Source organism: Ursus americanus, chromosome 7 (genome assembly GCF_024610735.1).
Source record: "Ursus americanus isolate L20-20 chromosome 7, mUrsAme1.1.p, whole genome shotgun sequence".
NCBI classification, from domain to species: Eukaryota; Metazoa; Chordata; class Mammalia; order Carnivora; family Ursidae; genus Ursus; species Ursus americanus.
The window spans coordinates 47703867-47728294 of NC_142133.1; the positions used below are offsets into that span (position 1 = coordinate 47703867).

At 54.5% G+C, this 24428-nt stretch overlaps 1 protein-coding gene across 1 annotated transcript; it reads left to right on the forward strand.

Moving 5' to 3' along the window:
* Positions 1-24428, forward strand: SH2D6 (SH2 domain containing 6). Its single transcript, XM_087863198.1, is given in 18 exon segments — positions 1-294; positions 2761-2811; positions 8939-9076; positions 9196-9256; positions 18161-18436; positions 19004-19062; positions 19700-19766; positions 20680-20702; positions 21142-21202; positions 21591-21669; positions 21860-21890; positions 22014-22038; positions 22229-22303; positions 22478-22539; positions 22688-22787; positions 22790-22887; positions 23059-23217; positions 23839-24428. Coding segments are annotated over 18 exon segments (1776 nt in total). The 3' UTR covers positions 23956-24428.

Below are 24428 nucleotides of genomic sequence, written 5' to 3' on the forward strand. Positions count from 1 at the left end.
ATGCCCCGCCCACCTGCCCCGCCCGGCTCCGCCCTCGCCCCCGCCCCGCCCCTGCGGAGCCTGGTCCCTTCCCGCTCTGGGGACAGTGCTGAGGGGCCGGCCAGCCTCGGTGGAGGAGGGCGAGCCCTGGGGGCCAGCAGTGGATGCCGCCGGCTGGGGGCTGAGGTCCACCCCGGCTCGGGGCCTCCCCATAGTGGCCTCAGCCGGCTGTGGGCCAGGGTCGCCTCTGAGTCTGGGACGTGCGAGGACAGCCCCACGAAAGCTACCACACTCACCAGCACCGGCCTCGGCTGGGTTAGTCATATTTCCTGGGTGGGGTCACTGCCTCTGCAGTGACTTTTTCCTCCTCCCCCCAGACTTGTCTTTCTCCTTGCCCTGAATGCATACATTTTATTTATTTATTTATTTATTTTTTTAAGCTCACTAATGAGGGAGTGTCTGGGGTCTGGAAAACATTCTTTGCTTTGTCCTGCATTCCAAATGCCTCTGGAGTCTACCCTGGGTCATCTTCTTGTTCACCAGATGTTTATTGACACACAGTCTTGGCACTGGGCGCTCTGAGGGACAGCAATAAAAGGAAGGGTTGTTCGGGGCACCTGCCTGGCTCAGTGGGTAGAGCATGTGACTCATGGTCTTGGGGCTGTGAGTTTGAGCCCCACATGGGTGTAGAGCCTACTTAAAAAAAAAGAAAAGAAAAAAAAGAGGAGTGGTTCTGGCTCAACCCAGGGGCCATCTTGCCTTCGTCACATCATAGGACCCTAGAGCTAGTCTGACCAACTTGCTTGGACACTTTCTAGAGGAGGATGCTGAGGCCTTGAGAGCACAAGTGGCTGGCCCACGGTCCTGTGCAACCAGACAAAGGTCACACGGGAATGGGAGGCAGGGGCAGTGTAAGGGAAGCTTCCATTTCTTTCTGAATCCATGCAGACGGATGCAGAGTCTGTGCTCCAGAAGAAAGCAAGCCACACCTGCGGCTCCTCTGCGCAGGACTCTGGCCTGCCTGTTCTGGACACAGGCCTGCCCTGGCCCAGCGCTGGTCAACAGGCTAATTAAAGATAAGGCTCAGCCTTCAGGGTCAAGGCCCCACGCAGGAGGCAGCAATTTGGGCAGTAGAACTAAGTCAATACATGTGTTAAAATTTCTGGACCACAGCAAGATGGTAAATTCTCTTCGGAGAATGCAGACTAGTGGGCATTCTGAGTATCTCCATGGTCAAACTGCTGGCCTTAAAAACAGGGTCATCTGGGCTGTCATACCAGCAAGAGCCTTGTCCCCACAAAAACCAGAGCCTGGGCACATCACCTGGCAGAGCAGAAAGAGTTGAATAGTGACTACTTACTCGCTAAGCTTAATCTGGCGCCTCACCATGCCCAATCTGTAAAATGGGCAGAAAGATAAAGGCAAAGATTACATGAGATTATAAAATTAATTTGCAAATAGATGCTCAATAAACCTAGACTTAATTCTCTTCCCAACAAAGAGAATTTACTAAGGGACCCCAGTACATGTGCCGGGCACCTCAGGAAGTAATGCTCCTGCCTCCTCCAACCGTGAGCCCGGTGTAGCTGGCAGGGGATTGGAAAGTTACACCACACTTCACCGCCTCTTGTCCCCCCACCCCTTACGTCCACCCTAGTAAGGTTTACCGACTCTAGGCTGCCCTGGTGCATAACTGGGGTGACTCTGTGCATTACCGAGGATACAGGATGAATGGGAGTCACTGTTCTCCACATCTGAGCCTCACTTGGGGAAACGTGGCCCCATCACCACAAAAATAAAGAGGTTTGCGAATTAACAGCGAAACAAAAGAGCAGGTCACTCAGACTGGGAATCCCAAGCGCTTTAGCGCTCAGTACGCGCAAAGACGTTATCTGGTAACCAGATTCTAAAACTTGGTTTTTTGTGTGGTTTTTTTTTGTTTGTTTTTTGGTTTTTGGTTTTTGGGTTTTTTTTGGTTTTTTGGTTTTTTTTCCACCGGACTCACATTTTCCCACTCCCTCCCGGCTCCCCGTTAGGAACGCTCAGTTTGTCACTGATGGAGTAAAATGAAGCATTTCTTCAGCGAGGATCCGCCCTCTCCCGCCCCTCCGTACGGGAAGGTCCCTCCTTTAGGGAAGCGGGAAGACACGATTAGGCAAGTGGGTGTGCCCCAAAGAGGAGAGGGGGAGCGAGCGCCCCGAGGAGGCGCCCCGGGCCGGCTGAGCCCCTCCGACCCCTAAAGGGGAGCCGGGCGTCGGGCGGTCAGACCCCAGAGCGCTGCCTGCCTGCCGCGGCCTCCGCTGCCCCCCACGCCCAGGGCAGTCAGAGGGTGGGGCCCGGGCAGCCTGAGCCGGCAGGGGGCGCTGCTGAGCCGCCCCGTCCCTGCCCGGGAGCCGGGACGCCCACGGGGACCTAGAATTGAGGCGGGAACTGGGGAGACTAACAACTGGCAAGCAGCGCGGGGAAACTCCGCCAGGGATGGCAGGGTCCACAGCGCAGTCGACTGATAGAGCCTTGGCCTCAAACTCTGGCAGGGGCTGTCTGCCCCTTGAGTGCCTGCTATGTACTCAGTGCTTTCCGTACGGTGTGGTTCTGTCCTCGGACCCACTACCATCATCATTATGCTTAATGGACAGAGAAGTGTCAGGGAGGCTCAGAGGGGGTGACTTGTCCAGGGTCACACTGCCAGTGCAGCCGAAGACCCAGGATTCTAGCCCGGGCTGGTCTGGCTTCGAAGCCGGTGCTAGACCTGCAATACCTCCCACCCTTCTCTCTCTTTAGAGGAAAACAGGCCCGCCAGTGTTTGCACCAGCCAGCCAGGCCCTCCAGGAAGTGAGTCAGACAGCACACGGGCCACACTCCCACCTTGGATCCTGAGTGGAGAGTCATGAGCGGCAGGCAAACCCCAAAAGATGTCAGCTGACAAAAAGCATTGCCATCGGGATATGGACCTGGCCTCCTGACACAGTGGGAACAGGACATTTTTCTCCTTTCTTGGGAAGCAGCTTTAAAACTTCCAACTAGGGGCTCTGGGATGGCTCAGTCCGTTGAGTGTCTGACTCTTGGTTTCAGCTCAGGTTGTAGCATGGGTTGTAGACTCGAGCCCAGCCCGGAGCCTGGTGTTGGGCTCGGTGCTCAGAGGGGAGTCTACCTGAGATTGTCTCCTTCTGCCCCTCCCCCCTCTGTACGCTCTCTCTGTCTCTCAAATAAATAATAAATCTAAAAAATAAAAAAAAACCCAAAACTTCCAACCAGCTTAGAGGCGCCTGGCTGGCTCAGTCAGCAGAGCTTGGGACTCTTGATCTCCTGGTCGGGAGTTTGAGCGCCATGTTAGGGGTAGCGTTTATTTAAAAAATTAATAAATAAAATTTATTTTTAAAAAAATTTTCAGGGGAGTCTTGTTGGCTCAGTTGGTTAAGCGTCAGCCTTTGGCTCAGGTCAGGTCCTGAGGGAGGCCCTGCTCAGTGAGGAGTCTGCTTCTCCCTCTCCCTCTGCCCTTCCCCTCCTTGTGCTCTCTCGCTCTCTCTCAAATAAATAAGGATTTGATCTGAGAGAGAGAGCGCGGGAGTGGGGGGTGGGGCCGAGGGAGAGGGAGGAAAAGTCCCAACAGACCCCACACTGAGTGTGCCTGACATGGGGCTCAATTCCAGGACACCGAGATCATGACCTGGGCTAAAACCAAGAGTCGGATGCTCAACTGACTGAGCCACCCAGGTGCCCCAATAAAATTTATTATTTTTTAAGATTGTATTTATTCATTTGAGAGCGAGAGAGAGCACGAGTGGTGGGAGAGGCCCCGGGAGAGGGAGAAGACCCCCGCTGAGCGGGGAGCCTGCCCTGGGGCTCAATCCCAGGACTCCGAGATCACGACTTGAGCCAAAGGCAGACACTTAACCTACTGAGCCACTCAGGTGCCCCTATTTTTAAAAAATATTCCAACCAGCTTGAATTTTTCTGAGGCCTACTAATGGGTCTTGGGGTAGGGAAGCAGTTCAAAGCCTGGTTCTACCTTTTTCTGTCTGGATCATGCAGGGCAACCACACTTCACTGAGCAGTGTTTAGAAACCGCCCTCCACCTGTCCGCTGCCGTCTGGCCAACTGCTCAGCCTGCAGACTCAGTTGAAGTGTCTGTCCCCTGAAAAATGCAGTGATCCCTGCCTCCCTTCTCTGTAGCCCCCAGGTGCTCTGGCATCAAGGCTACTAGGCCATCTGGGTCTACAGCTTCCATTTGCAACCACACCCCACAAGGAAAGGTGGAATTGCACCCACGGGCAACCTAGTTGCCCCTGGCCCCCTTCCCAACGGTTGCACCTTGCCAACACCCGGCTAGACATAGTCTTCCCAGAGCGTTCTCATTTTCTACATTTTTTAGGTAGAATTTACAGTGAAATGCACAAAGCATAAGCATAATGAGTTTTGGCATAGGCAAACACCCATGTAAATCTATATCCTACCAGGATATAAAACACTTCCACCCCCCTGGAAAGTTCCCTTGCTGTCACTTTTTATCATCTGCTACACATGTGCCTCTCCACCACACTGTTGGCTTCTCCAGCCCAGGAGCTGCGTCAGGTTATCCTTGTGAAATGAAGAGTCCCGAGGGCAGGCCGCACCAAGATGGGCCACTTTGGCATGAAGGTCATATGAGTTAAAACGAAACCAAAACCCAGCAGATTCAGGAAAAGCTCTTTACCCCCTTCTCCTGCCAAATGCCTTAAAGAATTTAGGTGGTGGACCTGCTCCAGGAAGACAGCTATCACCATCAACAACTACATTGTACTATGAACTCGGTATGGCAGACTGGAAGGAACCCGGCCCAGGCCCATCTGATCAAAGTCCGCTCTGTCCTATTGTTTCTGAGTGGCCTAGAAAACATTTGTTGACCAAACATTTACTCTTTTTCATCCTCCTGTGAGTTGCATTCTCTCCCTTTGAAGTCCCAGAACCCTACCCCCTTCTCCTTAATTCAGAATGACAACTAGATCTCATTTTGCCTGACTGTCTCTGGAATTTCCATGTCTGTGTGGGTTCCCCATATGTATGCTATTAAATTTGATTTTCTCCAGTTAATCTGTCTCACTTCAATCTGATTCTTAGTCCAGCTGGAAGGACCTTGAAGAGAACAAGAGATACCTGCTCCCCACAGATGCCAGCACCCAGCAGATTACCTAGCAGGTAACAGACACTCAAAAAAAAAATTTTTTTACTAGATTTTTATTCTAATTAGCAGATTAGAGAGCAAAATCTTCACATTCTAGTGTAGCCCCAAGGTACTTTGTCACCTTGGGAAAGTCACTTAAGCCTTTTGAGTCTCAGGTTCCTCACCTGAAGGGAGGACAATAACCCAGTCATCCTGCCTTGGGGAATTGTGGGCATCCAGTGAGATGACCCATGGGAAGCTCTTTGAAAAAAATAAATGCCTGGACACACATGAGTTTCTATTACCATTATTATTAATAAACTACTTCTAGGACAAACATCTGGCTGAAAAAAACCAGGAGAGAGAGGCATCGACACTGACTTCTGGATTTAGCTAAATGGGCTCTGGCCAAGGTTCGGAGCCATCCAAGATGGCCAGCTCTCTGCTTCTGTGTCCATGGACCCAGGCTTATGAATCAATTTCCAGGGGTACGAATTTCTTGAAATTGCAAAGGATTCTCCCTAATTGAGTTCCCAAACTGGCTTCGAACTACCCTGCATATGGTCCTCTCTGAGTCTGTTTCCCATCTGTAAAATTCAGGCACCAGACAAAGAGTCCTTTCTGCGTCCTCTGATCCAACTCAGAGGCACAGCTCAGGCTGAGCTGTCATATTTCCTCAGCCTGGGAAGCTGGCAGGGATCTGTTGCAACACTTAAAAATTCCAACATCAAAATTCCCCAAAATATTCCTTTGAAGGCATTGACTCAGAATGCATCTAGCCTTTAAATTTGATCTGTAATTAATTTTTCTAGATAATTTCAACCAGCTCTGAGGAATGGCCAGGGGTCTGGACTGCCATATTTTCTGAATAAAGCTGTTGGGTGCTCAGAGACATTCTGGGCAGTGACATGCTGGAGTTTCTTGGTGACCGCTGGGAAAGTGGGACTCGTCCAGTACACCAAAAATGAGCGGGCCAGGAGGAGCTCCAGTGGAGCACTGTGGTGACAAGAAGGGCACTGGGAGGGGGCGCCTGGGTGACTCAGTCGTTAAGCGTTTGCCTTCGGCTCAGGTCATGATCCCAGGGTTCTGGGACTGAGCCCCACATTGGGCTCCCTGCTCCGCTGGGAGCCTGCTTCTTCCTCTCCCATTCCCCCTGCTTGTGTTCCCTCTCTCGCTGGCTGTCTCTCTCTCTGTCAAATAAATAAAATCTTAAAAGGGGGGGGGCACTGGGTGATCGGGGCAGGAGGAAGGGCTGGTTTATCCCCTCAAAGCCAGGGTCACACTGGGTTCGCAACACACTGTAAGCTCATGATAAGAGCTAAGAGTCTTGAGTGCAGGCACTGTATGCCAGGTGCTGTCCTTTACGATTTTCTCCTTTAATCCTCCCATTTATTCTCTAAACTAGATCATTTTATTTTCCCCCTTTTACAGATGAGGAAATGGAGGCCAAGTGAGGTCAAACCAAACCAAACAAAAAAACTTGCTCCAAGGTCCCTTTAGTGAGCGGCAGAGGGTGGATTGGGAGCCTGGTGGTAGGACCTCTCAACCCTCACAGCACACAGCCTCCTGGGGTGGAGCTGGGCTGAGTCAGGCGCCCCCTCCTCCCCACCAGGCCCTGGCCTCCCTCCGCCTTTCCCAGGGCCCACCCTGCTCTCAGCATCAAATGCTAGTGTCAGCTGGGAGTCTGTTCGCTTGTAACAAGCTACCTGCGTTCACCCTCCGGATACTTTGCTTTAAAGAAAAGATGTGGTATTTCACAATAATTGTAGACTCACAAGAAGTTGCAAAAACCAGTACGTAGTACTGATAATGCTACAACCTGGATGGATTTTTAAAACATTATGCTAAGTGAAAGAATCCCATCACAAAAGACCACATATTATATGATTCCATGAGATGTCCAGAACAGGCAAATCTGTAGAAATAGACTAATGGTTGCCTAGGGCTGGAGGGAATTAGGGGGTGGGGTTTAGGGGGTGGTTGCTAATAGGTAGGAGTTTCCTTTTGGGGTGATGAAAATGTTCTAAAATTAGACTGTGGTAATAGTTGCACAAGTCTGTGAATATACTAAAAAATACTGAATTGTACACTCAATAAAGCAGTCAACAAACAAACACCCAAAGGGCTTTGTAACCTTTGAGCAGTAAAGTCATCCTTGACTCATTGGCACCCCACTTACACCAAATATTATAGACAGGTCCCATGTCTCTATCACCCAGCTTCTCCTGATGGAGACAGCTAACATAACTATAGTAAGTGTGCCTTCCTTTTTAAAGTGAGGGTCCTAAAGGCCCAGGGCCTTTTCTCCAGTGTCTCAAGTTCAAATTCTGACGATGGTAACTCCTCACCCATGCCCTGGACTTTACAGTTTACAAAACCCTCCCACCCCCAGATGGTAACTATACTTAGTGATAACGATACTTAGGGTGGTGTTGCCTAATATATGTAATTGTCACTATGTTGTACACCTGAGACTAATATAATATTGTATGTCACCTCTACTTCAATATATATAAAAAAAAAAGAAAAAGAAAAAGAACCCACCCCCAAACCCTGTTTATGTAATCCTCAAAGCAAACCTGTGGGCCAGGATTGCCCCATGTCTTGGTTTTCTTCCTCAGGAGAACCTTCTCCCTCCTTGAGCTCCCTCTGTAGCGTTGCCAAATTTGGCAAATAAAATCTTATCTGTCGAGCCTGTGAGGTGGTCAGCTCTAATGTGCTCGGCCAGTCCCGCGCGAGTCTGCTCATCATTTTGAGACAGCGTTGATCACAGACTCTTTTAAGAACTTAAAGTGTCCTGGACACCCCCACCCCCCACCACCGCCTTGCCCAGCATGGCCCGCAGGCCTGGGCTGGGCTTCCCAGGCCAAGTCCTCACTCTGGCCTTTCCTCTCCCACGTTCACACTCCGTCCTGGCTGGGCCTGACACCAGGGCAGACCGCAGCCACAGCACACAGCTCTTCGTGCCTCAGTTAGCCCATCTAGAGGCTGGTCTTGCAGGTGCCGCTGAGCGGTGGACCGGCTGCAAGAAGGGCCACAGGAAACCCGCCCAGAGCTGCGAGTCCCGCGCCAGGTCTACTGTCCAGATCCAGGCCAAAGAGGAATAGGATGGCACTAGGCCGGGCTTGGCTGGGGTGGGACAACCCCACCCCCACCAATCCCGCCCCCCCCCCCGCGCCCCCGGGCCCTACCCAGGCCCGAACCCTAGCCAGAACTACAAGTCCCAGTAGGAGTGTGCCACGGGGCCGGAACTCGGGGGCTGTGGCCTGCGACCTCAGTGCCAACCCCAGGTCCAGTGGGCCCTCAGGAATGAGGTCACGAGGACCGGGACGCCACAGCGGACCTGGGAACACACAGACACACCCAAGCTCGGGACGCGCTAGCCCCGCCCCAGGAACTACAAATCCCAGCAAGCAGTGGGCTGCGGGGCGGGGCCTCAGAGACGGGGCGCTCAGGACCGGAAGAGTGACCTGCGCGGTGGGAATGGGGGCTCCCCTGCTACAGAGAAGAGGGTCTTGTCTCCCTCCAGCTGGGCTCCCCGCCCCTGCACACACTGCTCGATGGTGGGGCTGCCGGTCCGAACCCTCCGTCTCCGCTGACCGGAGCCCTGGCTCGCCCGGTTCCCACCCCCCCGACCCCCCGAGCCTGGGCTGCTGGGGAAAGGGGATGGTGGGTGGGGTTTGGCCCCTACGCGGTGGAGGGATGCAGAGTGCGCCTCCCTGACCTCTCCTCCTTCGTCTGAAGCGAACTCCCTTTCCCAGGAGGGAGGAGCAGCCCTGACCCTGAGGCGGGACTAAGCCTGTTAGGGTCCTTGTATAGCCTGCAGGTCTCCTGGAGAAGCTCGGGGAAGGCCTGAGTTCTCTGGCTCCTGGGATATGTGTCCGGACGTTCGGGCCGCGGTGTCGGACCGCTGTCAGCGCCCTGCGCGCAGGCATCAGCTTTACAGGACAGATCCTGGTGAGGCTGAGACGCTGCCCGGAAGTTATAAGCAGGGCATTCTCATTCAGTATGCTGTCTCTCAGAATGCTCTGCTCACAGCTCAGGGTCAAGCGCCAGACTCTTGTCCTAACTTTCAGGTTACCCAAGGATCCTCTGAGGCGTTACAGAAGAGACTTACCCAGTCCCTTCAGTACAATGGTCAGGAACTCGGTCCAGTCTGCTCAGTGGGATGAGCTGTGCGGAGGCCCCACTTTATCCACCGTCCAGGACCAGGACAGTCTCTCTCCAGAGGCCTCTTCTCAGCTGATTTCTGGCTCCCAAGTGGGGATTCAGGTTACACCTGTATCGGGAGCAGTGACACCACAGTGGCCAGCACCATATTGGACTTTCTGTCTCCAACCCTATTTCCAGCTTATACACTTTCTGATCTGTCATGTACTGCTGTCTCCCGGATCATCAAGGTTGATAGGAAAATACCTAGTTTATGAAGGTATAGTCATGATCCTGTAATGTCAGTGAGAGTTTATTCTTCTGTAGTTAGGTCGAGACCAGCTATTTCCTAGAAATATTCCATTTATTTTTGGAACGATTAGAAACAACTTCAGAAATGACATCCAAAGTAGATCGCCCAGGTTCCCTTGGTAGCAGGAGTGGGGGGGTCATAGTAACTAGTCAGGTGGTCTTTAAGCATACTTATTTCTGTCTGGGAAGTTCTCAAATGCTTGGTTTTCCAAGTACTTTTGTTGAGACAACCAGCCTTTTGTTGAGTAGTCTCTCTGCCCCTAGAGACCAGAGATAGATGCCATAGAAACTTGGAGTCAGCCTTGCCCCAGGCTCTGGGCTCTTTAATTAGAGCCATTCTCTCCTGTAACAGTAACTTCTGCATTCCAGGGCTGAGCACCAGATCCTTGAGTCAGTTAGAGCCCGTGTCACTTGCTTGCGATACGCCAAAAGCCATTTAGTGCCTATCCCTGCTTCCTGAAGATCCAGCTGACAGGGTGCAGCTAAAGTCACAAGGTGGCGTTAATTAGGTCATTACAGGGTATGTGGCTAAGGGTAAGGTGCACTGAAAGTTGGGTTCTTTCCCCTTCAGGGCCATGGGAGTGACTCAGGACCATACATATTCTATACACGAAAGTACCTGCCCCTATACTGGTTACACATCCCGATGCAACCGCAAGATTCCCATTTTGAGAGTTATCCTTGGCACATGAATGTTTTAAATAAAAGTTTGTTAAAACCGTCATTTAAAATCATAAACAGAGGGGCACCTGGCTGGCTCAGTTAGTAGAGCATGTGACTCTTGATCTCTGCCGGGGTCGTAAATTCCAGCCCAGCGTTGGGTGTAGAGATTATTTAAAAATAAAATCTTTAAAAAAAAATCATAAGCAGAAACTCGTTTTAATAACACCTTCCACCTTATTTGTACATATTTTTAAAATCTTTCATTTGTATAGGGCTTCACAAATTTCTGCCGATTTTCAAAGCAAGGTCCTTACATCAACAGCAGGTGGTAAACCTTTGTCAGTGGTCCTGCAGGCCACGCCCCTTCCTGTTGGCGCGTCCTGCGGACAGGCAGCCACGCTTCTCCTCACCACCAGGGGTCGCCCTTTCCCATAGAACGACGGCGGTGGTCCCTGCAGCCGACCGGGTGGGGGTGAGGGGATGAGGGCTCTAGTACTGTGTATAACACGATTGGATGGCCTTGGCCTGAGGCCCAGCATCCATCCCTGCTTGAGTCTCAATTTTTCCGTTGATAAAGGTGGGGAGGGTGATCTCAGAGCCCTCCACGCCCGTCAAGGAAGGATGTGGAGATGGTGACACATCCGTTACTGGCAGTGCCTGGTCCCTCCGAAGGGGGAGGTAAAAGGCCAGGCTGGTTTTCCATAATCTCCCGGCTCACCAGTCCTAGGAGAAAGGAACAAGGAAGCAACGGGAATAGCAGATATCTGGCTCTCCGGCTCTGAGCTGAAGAGGGAAACCTGAGTAGGGCCATATTACATCTGTCCAGGGAGATGGGGGCGATGAGGGGGTGGCGCGGAGAGACGAGGGGGGGATAGATGCCCCCCCACACACACACACTCAGGAAGGTAAGTGGAGGAAAGCATCCAGTAGGGTAAGGGCACAGTCAGTCACAGATACCCAGAGAAGAGTCCTCGGTAATCCATCTGCGTTTAGGGAAGGGGGTTGTTCACAGGTCAACGGGGAAAGGGCCTCAGGACACTGTGCTCAGACTAGGCCTAGCGACTGGTGGCCAAAGCGCAGTGAAGGAGCAAGCTCTGGCCTATCAGAAGAGAGGCGCCAGACATATGTGCAGGGACGTAGGCTTTTTTTTTTTTTTTTTTTTTTAATTCTTATTTATTTTTTGTCTCTATAGAATGTAGGGTAAGCTCAAGCGGGCAGGGTTTTTTTTTTTTTTTCTGCCATGCACGTAGTAGGTGCTCACAGAGAGGCGGGCTTCAAGTGAGATTTCACTATGTAGCTACAACAAATATTTGTTAAGAGCTGGCTACGTGCCAGGCTGTGGGCTGGGCACTTGGAATTGGGCCCTGAACTGAACAGACACAGTCGCTACCCATTTAGAGAGCTTACAGTCGAGTGGGAGTCTATCGTCTAGCTCTGAAATAAACCTCTAGATTTCATGATGGTGGGCGCCCCAAGAGAGAATGTGTTGTGGGGAGAGACAGACAGCCCTGGTCTGGGACCCCTACTGAGGGTCACATACGCTGTGGCCTGAAGGAAAAGGGAAGAAAGGGGCCAGAGTGTTCCAGCAAAAGAATAGCCAGGGTGCAGCTTCTAGAAAACGAGCCCGTTTGAGGCTAGAAAGTGATGAAAAAAACTGTGTAACCCTGTTAAGTTTTTGCAACCACCCTGCCCCCCACCCCCACCCTACCCAGGCTTCCCGAATCCTGGGACACCTCCTGAGCTCCCTATCCAGGTGTTCCTTCTAGAATCTGGGCAGTGGGCTAATGGATCAAGTTTAAGGATAGCTAAAGCAGCTCTGGTGTTCTGCAGAATCAGGCCCAGGTGGAGGGGAGAGCGCTGGCGTCCAGGGAAGGAGAATGTGCTTCCACCATCTGTGAAGAGAGTGTTGCTGCTTGCAGAGCTGAGTAAAGTGGATGGGGGGGTAACATTTTTTTGAAATATCACATACATAGAGAAGAGTCTTTTTTTCTTTTTTACCGTGTTTCACTTACATGAAGAGTGCCCTCCTTCAGTTATATTCTCTAAGGACTGGGTAAAAATCTAAATTTCTTCCAACTGAAATTTCCTTAAGTCAACGGGGTGCAGAGGGCCAACAACTGTCCTGTTGGAACCTCAGAGAGAAGGTGAGTGTGAGTGAGTCGCTGCGGAAAATGGCCGGGCTGGGGCGGGAGAAGCAGATGCGGGCCTGACCTCACAAGGCAACAAGAAGCCTTCGGCTCCTCCATTCACGGAGCCATGGGGAGTCACTCATGGGTCTTGGGCGGAGCTGTGACATGGCAAAATCTGCTAGGAGCAAAGCTCCGGAAGAGGGAAGGGCAGGGTGTGTGGAACAGGCATGCCAGGGGCAGGCAGAAGCTGGGTGCTACCGGCTCCTGCTCTACTTAGAGACCCAGAAAGCTGGCATCAACTGTCAGCCCCCACCCTAACCCTTGGAAAATCCGAGGGAAACTAGTGTTCTGGCCTCCAGAAAACACACAGAGACCTACTACACACCAAGCTTGGTATCACTTTAAGGGAGAGAGAGGGCGGGTCCCTGACCTTCACTTTGACCCAACCACAGAGTTCAACTGGCCTCAGGTTCCATCTGCTCAGGTAGAAACATCCTGAGAATTCCTTCTCCCTGACCCCTCACAGGACCTCGTTTATCACTTGCAGGTCTCCCCTCCGCAGCCCTGTATGTTCGAGCTCTCCCATACCATGGATTTGGCCCTCACTTAATGTTCAGAAAGTTCTACTATCTACCCTACCCCTGCCCCTTGTCCCTATGGATTCCCACTCCCCTGGGAGAAGAATTCCTGTATCATCAACACCTTTTGGGTTGTTTCCACCTTTCCCAGTACTTTCCTGGCTAAGGGAAAGCTGGCTGTCCTGAGGTGGTCCCCTACCCTGACGACCTCCCCTTGGCCACCCCCAGGGCCCTGCCTTTCCCTGGTGCACCCTTCGCCCCGTGCCTCCTCACATTTGAAATCCAGGTCATCTCTCGCCTTCCCTCCCTTCCTTCTTCTGTTCTTGTTATTTTTTACATTTGTATTGACCTTTTTCATTTTAAAAATAATTGTTACTTGTCATAAAAACAGTCTTAATAGGATAGAAATATAAAGCTCTGACACTTCTTTCTACCTGGTCTCACCTTTCTGGGAGACACCCACATCTGGCCTCGCAGTTTGGGCTTCTGAGTTTCAACTCTATAGCGTTCTTAAGTGAAAGTAAGACAAACCCACCCTAGCCAGTTAGGCTGAAAATAATTTATTAAAAATATTCTGTAGCTCACAGCATCTCTAGGAGGACCAGAGAAACACTTGGGAACAATGCCCCAAAGGTCACGGCCAAGTTGGCCTGGTGGAGGCACCGCTGGGCACAGACAGCACTCTGCCAGCACCGCGAACCTGGGCCCTGCTGGTACCACAGGGTCTCAGCCTCCGGCCTCTGGAAATACGACACAGCTGTCATCCCCTCCCCGGGGTGGGTTCCTCTGGTGCCTGCTCAGACACAAAGTCTGACACAGGAGCCTGTGGCTGGCTGAATGCCCCCACCAGCCGCAAGGGAGGCTGGGAAGGCCTGATGGGGCTCCTATGGCAGGAACCAGGATTCAGGAGATGGAGAATGCCTCAAATGCAGGGCATGCTCACCAGCCAGAAAGAATGATACATGTCCCCTTCCATTCTCTGGGATTCCAGCCACCCCCATCCCGGGGCTCCTGCCCCACACGCTCCACTCCCTCCCCCCTGAGACCTCTGGCCACAGCCTGTTTACCTTCCTCCTCCAGGTCCTTGGGAACCACCCCTCCTCCTCATAGTGCTTCCCACTTCGTCACACCAGGGATGCTGGCTAGACCTCGCCAGCTGCCGTGTCTGCGGGCAACAACCACGTCAGGCACGACCCCGCTGTCTCAGGGAGAGATGATATTCACTGTGCGGCTGCCATGTGTTTTCTGTGCTGTCCCCTCATTTGACCCTCAGAAGCTCCCCCACCAAGAGGACTGCCTACTGACATCCCCATTTACACGGGAGGAAACCGAAACTCAGAGATCAGACATCTCCTTGGGTGTGCCCTCTCCATCACTCAGAGGGGCCCCTTGAGAGCCCGGTCTGTGGCACGTTCTTTCTCTGCTGGGGACCCCTGTGTTCTGAACGAAGCACAAGTCCATATGGGATTCTAAAAATGTCCTAGGAGTCACATGTTCTCAGACTGTTTCCTGTAGACCAGCATTTCCCAAAACCGATTGTAAAATTGACCTAGGATGTTTGTTAAAAATAATATCGAGTCCTGGGGTGCCTGGGTGGCTCCGTCAGTTAAGGGTCCCACTCTTGGTTTCGGCTCAGGTCATGACCTCAAGGATCATGAGATCAAGCCCTGCGTTGGGCTCCCCACTCAGCTCAGAGTCTGTTTCTCTCCCTCTGCCGCTCCCCACTGCTTACATGTGTGCGGGCGCTCTCTCTCAAATAAATAGATCTTTAAAATAATAATAATACTAATATAGAGTCCCAGTTCCCTCCTGGGGCAGCCAATCCTTAAGATCTCAGGGAAGGCTCTGCCTGCCATTCCCCCTGCTTATGTGTGTGTTCTCTCTCTAGCTCTCTCTCTCTCTCTCCCTGTCAAAAAAAAAAAAAAAAAGATCTCAGGGAAGGTCTGGGAACAAGGGCTTTTAACAAGCTCTCCAGTGATGCTTGTGATCATGCAAATAGGGGGACACGGCCCTAGAGAGCTGTCTGCTTTCTTAGGGTGGATTTAGACGACCCTGGGCCTGCAAATGACAGGCTGTTCTCATTGGAAACCAGCAGCTGAGGCCCGGAAAATGTGGAGAATCACCACGTGCCTTGGAAGGGCCTTCAAACAGGCGCTCAGGGGCTACCCGGCAATGGAGGCTTGCAACCAAAACGTGAGCTTCCAGCAATTCCACTTCTAGGAATTCATCCCGAGGGAAGAGCTATGGTTCTGCACAGAGCAGTCCCGCGCCAGACAAGAAAGCGGTTGTCCAACTCTGCCTGTGTAACTAGTAAGCAGCACAGTCCCCATGCCACAGAAGGCCGGCCAGGGTGAGACAAAGCCACAAGGCAAGCCTCCTCCACACCCCCTTCTCCCTGATCTGTCCCTGCCAGTGCCCCCACCCAGATGGCACCAGTCCATCCTCTGTGCCTGGGGCCCTTTCACTCACCCAGGTCCTGGAATTTGCCTATGCAAAGCCCAGAACAGGAGGGGGGCGCTGGGGCCAGGGCAGTACTGACTGGAAACCCACTCGGTTTGGGTTTCTAGAGCAGTGGGGTGGTGTGTAGAGCCTCCTGCTGACTCGGACCTGCTGACCTTGTCCCAGAGGAGGTCCCCTTGGTAAAGGAGCTTGCCCTGCATCACCGTCCAAACGCGGAACAAAGGCCAAATGGGGAGGGGAGGTCAGGGAGGGGCCTCCTGTCCCTGACCCAGGCCGAGGTTGTTTCTCTGGTTTTGTTTTCTCATTTTCCCGCTCCACCACATGGGTCCCTGTTAAGCCACCCCAGTGATTTTTCATAGCTGCTGAAGAGCCCGTTGGCCCTCAGGTCCCAGGAATCATCTGGTCTTCCTCTCTGAAGGCTGTGGCCAGCTCCAACCGTGGGGCTCTCTCCCTAGTGTCCCAGCCGCGTGGCCTCCAAAGATGTAAGCACATGGCCTTCACTTCTCCTTTCTGCCAACAGCCAAGACATCACCAAAATAACAGACACAGGAAAGTTACGGTACCCTAGAAAGTTCTTACATTCATGGTCCTCATCTGTGTTCCTTCAGTCCCTGGTTTAAACAAAGTCAGACCCCAGGCCCTTCCCCCAACACTTCTCAGCTACTAAAGTTCCAGAACTCACTCAAGTAACAGAACACCTGGAAGTCATGGACTCCTTCAGGCTTAAGGAAGCCATGTTTCCTGCTGCGTCCAATTCCATCGCAGGAAAGGAGGGTAAGGACTCAATCCTGGAAGAGATAAAGGAGCACCCACTCATTGGTGCACAGGCTCTGGGTTGGGCAAACCTCAGGGGGAATCCCACCTCCCATACTTTCTAATTGTCTGACCTTGGGAAAGCGACTCAATTCCTCAAAGCCTCTGAGCTCTGGACTGCGTTTGCCCTCCTCCACGCATATGGTGAAGCCCTAATGCCCACTGTGATTGGATTTGAAGACTGGCTCTTTAGGGAGGTCAGTAAGGTTAAATGAGGTCATAAAGGTGAAGGCCTGATTGCATCAGACCCGTGTCCTTCTAAGAAGGGATCAGAGACATCTCTCTCCATGCCTGCACAGAGTCCAGGCCATGTGAGGACACAGCGAGGAGGTGACCGTCTGCAAGCCAGGAAAAGACCTCTCACCAGAAATGAATCCTGATGGCACACTGATCTCGGGCTTCTGACCTCCAGAACAGTGACACAATACATTTCTGTTGTTGAAGCCACCGCATCAGTGGTATTCCACGGTGAGCCCGCTCTGACTCATACGCTCACTTCCCTCATCTGAACTGTAGGGATAAACTCACATCGGCATCATGAGGCTATTGTGACGATCCAGCAGGGAGTACACATGATTCCTTTGGTTTTTCTACAACATCTTCAGCACCTGGAACAGTGCCTGGCATAGAGAGGATATTCAATAAATATTTACTCAATGAATAAATACAGCCATCCAGAAAGGAAGCTGTCAAACTAAATACACATCATATTTCTGAGCTTTTCACTAACCTCTGTTTCTTTGATCATTGGTCACCATTCACCAGGGAAGGATAGCAAGCGTAAAGCGTTTAAGAAAAGTGCAAGGACAGTCTCTCATTTTCAACCTGACCTGCCCATTAATGTCATATGTTCTGTGTGTTGGGAAAGGACAGTCTGGCTGATGGAGGGGCGAGTTGGAGCCTCTGGGAGGAGGGGGCACCGATCAGAGAGCTGCAGAAAGCCTCTGAGCACTGGTCCAGCTTTTGGGCCTGAGGCCCCAGAGCAGAGGGGAGAGCTCTTCTCCAGTGGGACAGGGGGGCTGGAGACCAGGGACCGCAGCTGTGGAAGGCAACGGAGAGGAGCTTATGGGAGCCTCCTGGGGCAACTTGGTCTGAGGTTAGAGGCCACAGCACACCCACATTCCTGGTGCTTGTCAGATGCAAATGATGAGAATAATAGGGCCTCTGTCCCTAGGCCATTTGTGGTAGAGCCTGGGCTCCCGGGAATCATAGCTCCTTCAGGCCACCCATGGTGAGAGTTGGTTCTGGGGCAGCCCCAGGCGCACAGATGTGCCCACCACCCCTGGGGGCCCAGGACTTCTCCCAGGGAGAGGCATCCCGGTTACACTGACTACCCCCTGATTCTTTCCAGGACAAGTTCAGGGGAAGCAAGCTCTGGTGAGTCCTCTGCCTCCTCTCTTGTCTCTACCTCGCTGCCCCCTTCCTGGGCACAGCCCTACTTGCCTGGTGTGACCATTCACCTACCTCCACCCCACTGTGAGCACCCCCACTGTGAGCTCCCCCACTACTGGCTTCACTGGGGCACCAGCTCACGTACCCACCAGACACTAGCTTTACCCCCAGACTGTTCTTCCTGCTGCGCTGGTCCCAGGCTACTGGCACACAACTCCAGGGGGCGCCACTCACATAGTCTCGGGTGTGAATGGCCTGGGAGCAGTGCGGCGTTGACTAGAGTCTGATTGCAGGTTGGGGCCACCCCTTCCACCCCCTAGATGTGTAGGTAAGTCACAGTGGGCCCCTTGTTTTCAAAATGTCGACTTCACTGGCCCTGCTGCAGTGCTGGAAAGGCTCATTGTGAATGGCTCCTCTGAGTCCAATGAAGCAGTAAGACCCACTGTAAAAATGCAGGTGGTTTATTATATTGGGGAAAAAGAGTAAGTCATTGCGGGGTGGGGGGCGCTGGAAGGTGAGGCCAGTCTCATCAGTCCCCTGTCCAGATTCCCAAGCCTGGAACAAAGATGCCCCCGGCCGATCTCCTCGGCCCGCCCCAGGAACCTGGAGATTCGAGGTAAGTGCAGCTGCTGAGACTGGGGTGGAGGGAGGTGGGCCACAGTGGCTACCACGGGTCCTGCCCCTCTTCTGTCGCTTCTGGAAAGCCTAGGAGGAGGAGGAAGATGAGGAAGATAAATATGAGCTGCCCCCCTGTGAGGCTCTGCCCTTCAGTCTTGCCCCAGCCCACGTTCCTGACCCCGAGAAGGACTCTCTGTACTTGGGTAAGGCCTGGGGAGTTGAGGCAGGGACTTGGGTGGTCAGGCAGGACAGAGGGTCCCCACGAGGAAAGACGGTCAGGCCTTGCCTCTTCTCCCTTTGTCTGTGCTGGGGCGGCAAGGGGAGGCCTCAGCTGGCAGTTGCGGAAGCTTCTGGGCTGGGCAGAGAGAGAAGGATGAAGGAAAGGCGGAGGGAGGAGGGAAAAAGGCAGGAGGAAGAGTGGGAAGGGGAGAGGAGCCTGGAGGGGCACTGTAACCAAGGCAACAGTGGGAAAGCAGGAGGCCCAACAGGGTCCCTGGGGCCTCCTCTGAGATCCCTCACTTCTCAGAGCAAGGGTAGGGATGCCAGGAGAGCCCGGCTGCTGCTGGCATCCCACCCCCAGGGCTCCTCCACTAGGCCAGGTGGGGGCAGGAAAGCTGGCCGCCTCCAGTTGCCATGGAGATGGGGCTATGGGGAAGCCAGTGAGGGGGAGAGGGGGGAGGAGGAAATAGAGGCTAGGTGGGGGGTGGGAGGAAAATGGGAACCTATGTGGGAGGAACCCACCGACCCACGATGCCTGGGGCCTTTTCCAGATCACCCTGGCCCTCTGGGCCCATCCAAGTCACCACCACCACAGCCCCAGGCCACAACGGTGAGCAACACCCACCCCCCCAGTCTCTCCTTCCCCACCCACCCCACCCGGCTACCATTTCCCAGGGAGTAAATCTAAGAGGCATCTCATTTGCAAGATTCTCCCATATTTGCATTCAAGAGGTCCCCTGTCAGAAGCGGAGCCTGTTAGCCCTTGCTGCTCCCACCTGCCACCTGCCCGGAACCCCCTCCCCCCACCCAGCCGCCAGCATCCCCCTGGACTCACCCATCCTCTGGAGCTGGAGCCGGGAGGGCAGGGCAGGCTCGGCTACCCCTCCCTGCACCCTGGAGCCTGAGGACCCCTCCCTGCCTAGAGAGGGAAGAAATCCCTCACTGGCAGCTCGGAAGGCCCGCTGTGCTGAGAGAAGCTTACGGTCTCAGAAGTTACTACTCTCCTCATAGATTTTACTGGAATAAAACAAAAAACGGGGAGAGATTCATAACAAAGGAAGAGCCACAGAACAGAGGCCAAGTCCCCACTGCACAGGAGCTCTTGTGCTGTAGTGGTCTCGAGGCTGCACAGACACACATCACCCCGCAGCACCCCGCCCGCCATCCTTGCCCTTCCCCTGCCTCAGTTCCCCTCCCTCCCCCGACCCCTAACCCTGTTCCCCCTCACCGCCCACTTGTACCCACAGCTGAAGGCAGCACTGAGCCTGCAGGAGGCTCGGAAGCAGGGGCGGCCCTTCCCCTTCGGGAAGCAAGGTAATGAGGATGTCCTGTCTTCTTCAGAGGCCCGCTCACTGCCCACCCCGAGATGGGGAATCCTGGCCCTCTCAGGGTAAAGCTCAGCTCAGGTTGCTTGGTTTCCTGCTTTGCCTGGTCACTGCACTCCCCCCAGGGTCCTCGTTTTTTTACCTGCGGTTTCCCCATCCCCGCTAAGGCAGGCAGTTCAGAAGGAGACTGGGGACTGGAGCCCAGAAATGCCTTGCCTGAGGTCACAAAGCAGCTGCTGACTCCCAGGTCCGGTTGTGCATATGCTGTGGCCCCCCGGGGCAGGCCAGGGCCACGCCGGCATGAGGACATCTGGAGGGCAGCCTTGCCCGCCCAGAGGACCCTCACTGGTTAAACACATCTGAGTGTCATCCCCCCATCAAAGGGGACCTATGGCCACCAGCCTCTGATTCCATCCTTGTCATTACTGCTGTCACTGTCGGAGACTCTGTGCTAAGTGCCCCGAGGCCTGTGAATCCAGAACCCTGGGATGCTGGGATAGTGAGGGACCTCAGCCAGTGTGTTTTTGTCTGAAAATGGCCCAAGAGGGGCGGTCTCCTCCTGCCTCGGGCCAAACAGCGAACCCGAGGCACATTCGTTTGTGGTTACTGTGCTCGGTGATTAGTACGCCTTCATGGGCTTGGGGGTGGTTCTGATTTTTGGAATAGCCCGAAGTCGTTTGGAGCAAGCCTGGCCAATCATTTGGGTGGTCAAGCTGGGCAACAGCCTGGGGGTTGTGAAGTGGGGCGATCGGAGCTCAGGGTGGCTTTCTCCTGGGGCTTCAAAGCTGGCTCTGAGGATGCCCTCAGATAAGGTCCGAGGACACTCCACTCTTCCAGCCTAAGTTTCGCTGAATTCCTTTCTCCCTGCGCTTCTGACTGGTGTTTTCTCCTTTTCCTCCCAGAGTGGGCTACACCGGCCAGGGTGGTGAGTGGCCCCTCCATCCCCCCCACCTCCACCCCACTCACCCTCTAGGGTTTTGGCTAGGAAGTTGGCAGGGTTAGGGTTGCGGGCCTGGGAGGGCCAGAAAATACCTCTGAAACCAAGGAAAAGGGCTCAGAGCAGAGTGGCTCCCTGTTTGCCACAGGCCCCTGACAGGGTGTAAGGCAGCTGTCCTGCGCTACTGGGGAAGGCCTCGCCCAGAGCTCTCCTGGACGCCCACATTCTAGGAGAGCTGGGGCCTACAGGCACCTCAGAAGGGGAAGGTGCTCGTGGGCCTCCTCCCCAGGCAAAGGAGCAATTTGAATTATCTGGCTAGCCCTCAGAAGGAAGTCCACCTTGTAAGTGGGGAGGGAGATGCTCATAGCTGCCCCCCCCCCCAAGTGATGGATTCACCTTCTCTCCCACTTGCTGGTCAAACTCTTAGGTACCAGGCCTTCCAGAGAAATCTGATGAGAACCTCTACCTGGAGTGTGAGCCTAGTCCAGGTGAACGCTTCCCTCTGTCCCAGATCCCTCCTGCCTGGGGCCCTCAGCTGCTCAAAACAGGACACATTCTGGCTCTATCTTCTTCCCTTGTCGTCCCTCACCACTCCACCAATACACGTTTGCCTTCAGACGCCCACATGGACACCCACTCTTCGGTCTTTGGTCCAGGTTGACCCCCGCTGTGCATAGTGGGAGGGGTACTTAAGCAAGGGCTGCATGGGGCTTCCCAGCTCTTATGCAGGACAGCACTCCCTCTGGTTGGAAGGACTCCCAGAGAGCCCGGGCTGCTGAGAAGCCGCAGGCCCTGCAGGAGTCTGCACCCCTCCCAGGTCAGCGGGAATCTCCCTGCCTGGGGCCCAGCCCAGCCCAGCTGCCCTCACTCTTTCAGTCCCGGCCTTGACTCGGACTCTGAGCTCCCAAGTCCTGATGCCCCCAATCTCTCTGCCAAGGGTATCAGTGGTGCCCAGGTGAGTGCCCATCAGGGGTGTGTGTGTGCGTGCGTGTGTGTGTGTGTGTGTGTGTGTGTGTGTGCATGCGCGCGCATAATGTGGCCAACTCAGGCTTCCCCAGCTCTGACCCTGCAATCTCTGGGCTCACTGGTCTCTTTCTCTTAAAGGAGGTAAAACCTGAGCTCTCTTCCCCAACTTGCCCCCACAGGCCCACCACAGCCCCCCAGGAAGCTCGGAATGTAAGAGGCTGGTACCGAGGGGAGAAGTGGCCTGGGGTGCGGGGAGGCTCAGGGAGGGACTTCAGGCCCAGCGGATGGGGCCACAGGACCGAGTCTCTTCTGACCAGCCTTTCTGTGTCCCAGGGAGCAGCGAATGCCACCTCTAAAGGTGAGTACAGGCATCTTCAGCATGAACCCCAGGCAGTCCTGCCAGCCCACCCTAGCCACAGCCCTGTAGGCCACAAACTCTGCTCCCCAACCCCTGCCCACCCCTCATGCCCCACTTTGCTGTGGGAGTCCTTGCCCCTCTGACTTCAGCTGACAGCAGACCTGAGGGGATCCCACTGGGCAATTTCTAGGATCTTCACCGAAGCGGGAAACCCCCAGCCTATACCTCAAGGTCACCCTTCACTTGGAGGTCACACGTGGCCTAGCTGATAAGTCCCACCAGAACCCGAGACCTGGAGAGGAGAGGTGAAGCACTGAGGGTCCTGTTTTGTGCTTCAGGCCTATGTGCATGGCCCTCTAACCACCCCCACCTCTGCAGCTAGGCCCAAAGCCTTCTTTGCCTAAACCCTCCCAGCCTCAACTCTGTAATCTGCTTCTTCCAGCTGGAAGGAGATCCTCTCTTTCCTCTAGAGCACCCACCTGGAGCACCTCAGCTGCCGAGGTGAGGAGGGGCTGGGAGAGGGCTGGGAGGAGGCCAACAGGGAACCCTCTTGGGCTGGCGTCCGCCATTGCAAGCAACACATTGAACGTGTGTGTGCAGTACGGCGCTGGGCACCAGGCACGGACACATCTTTGTTCTGCTGGTGCAGACTTGGTCTGGGGAAGGCAGATGTGAACACAGATAACTGCAGCCCGGGGCTCTCTGCCCCCCAGCCCCTCTCCAGTGCCCTGGCGCGTCTCTGAATGGCTGTGTGTGTATGTACAGGACGGCAGCCTGCTGGCTCAGCCCTGGTACTCAGGCAACTGTGACCGCCATGCTGTTGAGAGTGCCCTGCTCCGATTCCGAAAGGTGGGCAACTGCAGCGCCCCTGGGCCTTCGCGGATACCCTTCTGCTCATGGGCTGTGGCTGGCTGAGCCTCTGGGGACGGGAGGGTGGGGTGGGGGTGCTGGCCATCTGTGGGCCAGGGCCGCAGGTAGACGGGTGGGAGATGAGGCTGACAGGTGGGGTCTCCTCCACAGGACGGGGCCTATACTGTGCGCCCCAGCTCAGAGCCTCATGGTTCCCAGCCCCTCACCCTGGCGGTGCTTCTCCATGGCCGGGTCTTCAACATTCCCATCCGGCGCCTGGACGGTGGGAGCCACTATGCCCTGGGACGAGAGGGCAGGAACCGCGAAGAGGTAGGTGCTGGAGGAGGACAGGGACTTGCAGGCAAGAGGCCACCACAGAGCCGTGTGCTGGGCCCAGGCAGGCACATTTGCCCAGGGGAAAACCCACATTTTGCAGTTTTTCTGGACTGAAAGGACGTGACAGAGGCCAGTGACTTGAGTTCTTTCTCAGAGGTCTGCTTCAACTAGGGGAGGCACCCCCTCCTGCAGGGCTCAGTCTGCCCAGGGCCCCAGGCGTGGGTGGGGCTGGGGGGTGGGGATTTGTGCCTGCCATGACCCCAGGTAGGAGGAGAGCAGGGCCCAGGTAGTCCAGACTCTGATCCATGCCAAGGGCTCAACTTTGTGCCCAGCACTTGCTGAGGTTCCCAGGCTGGAGGACCCGGGCAGAGGCGGGCCCCAGGGTTGTTTCCACCTGGCCTGGCTAACAGCACGCCCGCGGGTGCAGTCCAAGAAAGCTGCGCGAGGCCTGGAATGGGGCACAAAACGGCAGTGGACCTTCATGGGGCAAACTGGAGAAGGAAAGGGTTTAGAAAAATGTGAACGAGCCTCCTCCTCAGAGTCCCACAGTTCCTTCAGGAAGTTTCTCCCAGCATGAGGCTCGGGGGACTCACTGATGCCCTGCTTCCTGTCTAGCTGTTCCCCTCCGTGGCCGCCATGGTCCGGCACTACACACAGCACCCCCTGCCCCTTGTGGACAGACACAGCGGCAGCCGTCAGCTCACCTGCCTGCTCTTCCCCACCAAGCCCTGATGCCACGGCGGATTGTACACACCCACCTCCCGCGCCGTAGTTTGCTCTTTGCCCTGGCCACCCTGGGCTGTCCCCCGCCCCTCGCCTCTCCCAGGTCTCCACCCCTCCAGGCCGTCCCCTTCCCTTGCCCCAGTCCCTGCAGGCCTGGATGAGAGGCTTTGGGAAAGGTTGCCCAGAAGCAGAAAGAACCCCTGAGACCCCACCCCATGTTCACCTGGAGCCTGGCACTGCCCCTCCCTCCTGCATCTCCAAGGCTGGGAAGCAGGCATCGGTCAGGGCCCCCATTCCCAGGCCCCAGGCATGGATGTGTCAGCCCTGTTTACTAGGGCCTCCCAAGGGGCTCTGGATAAAGGCCTCCTCAGGGAAGCTGAGCCTCAGGCGGCTGCCCAGAGCCCTGCTTGGACACAAAGAGAACCCTTTCACATGCTCTCGGGGGCTTAGCACAGGGCTGGCTGCTTTGGTAGCACTGTACT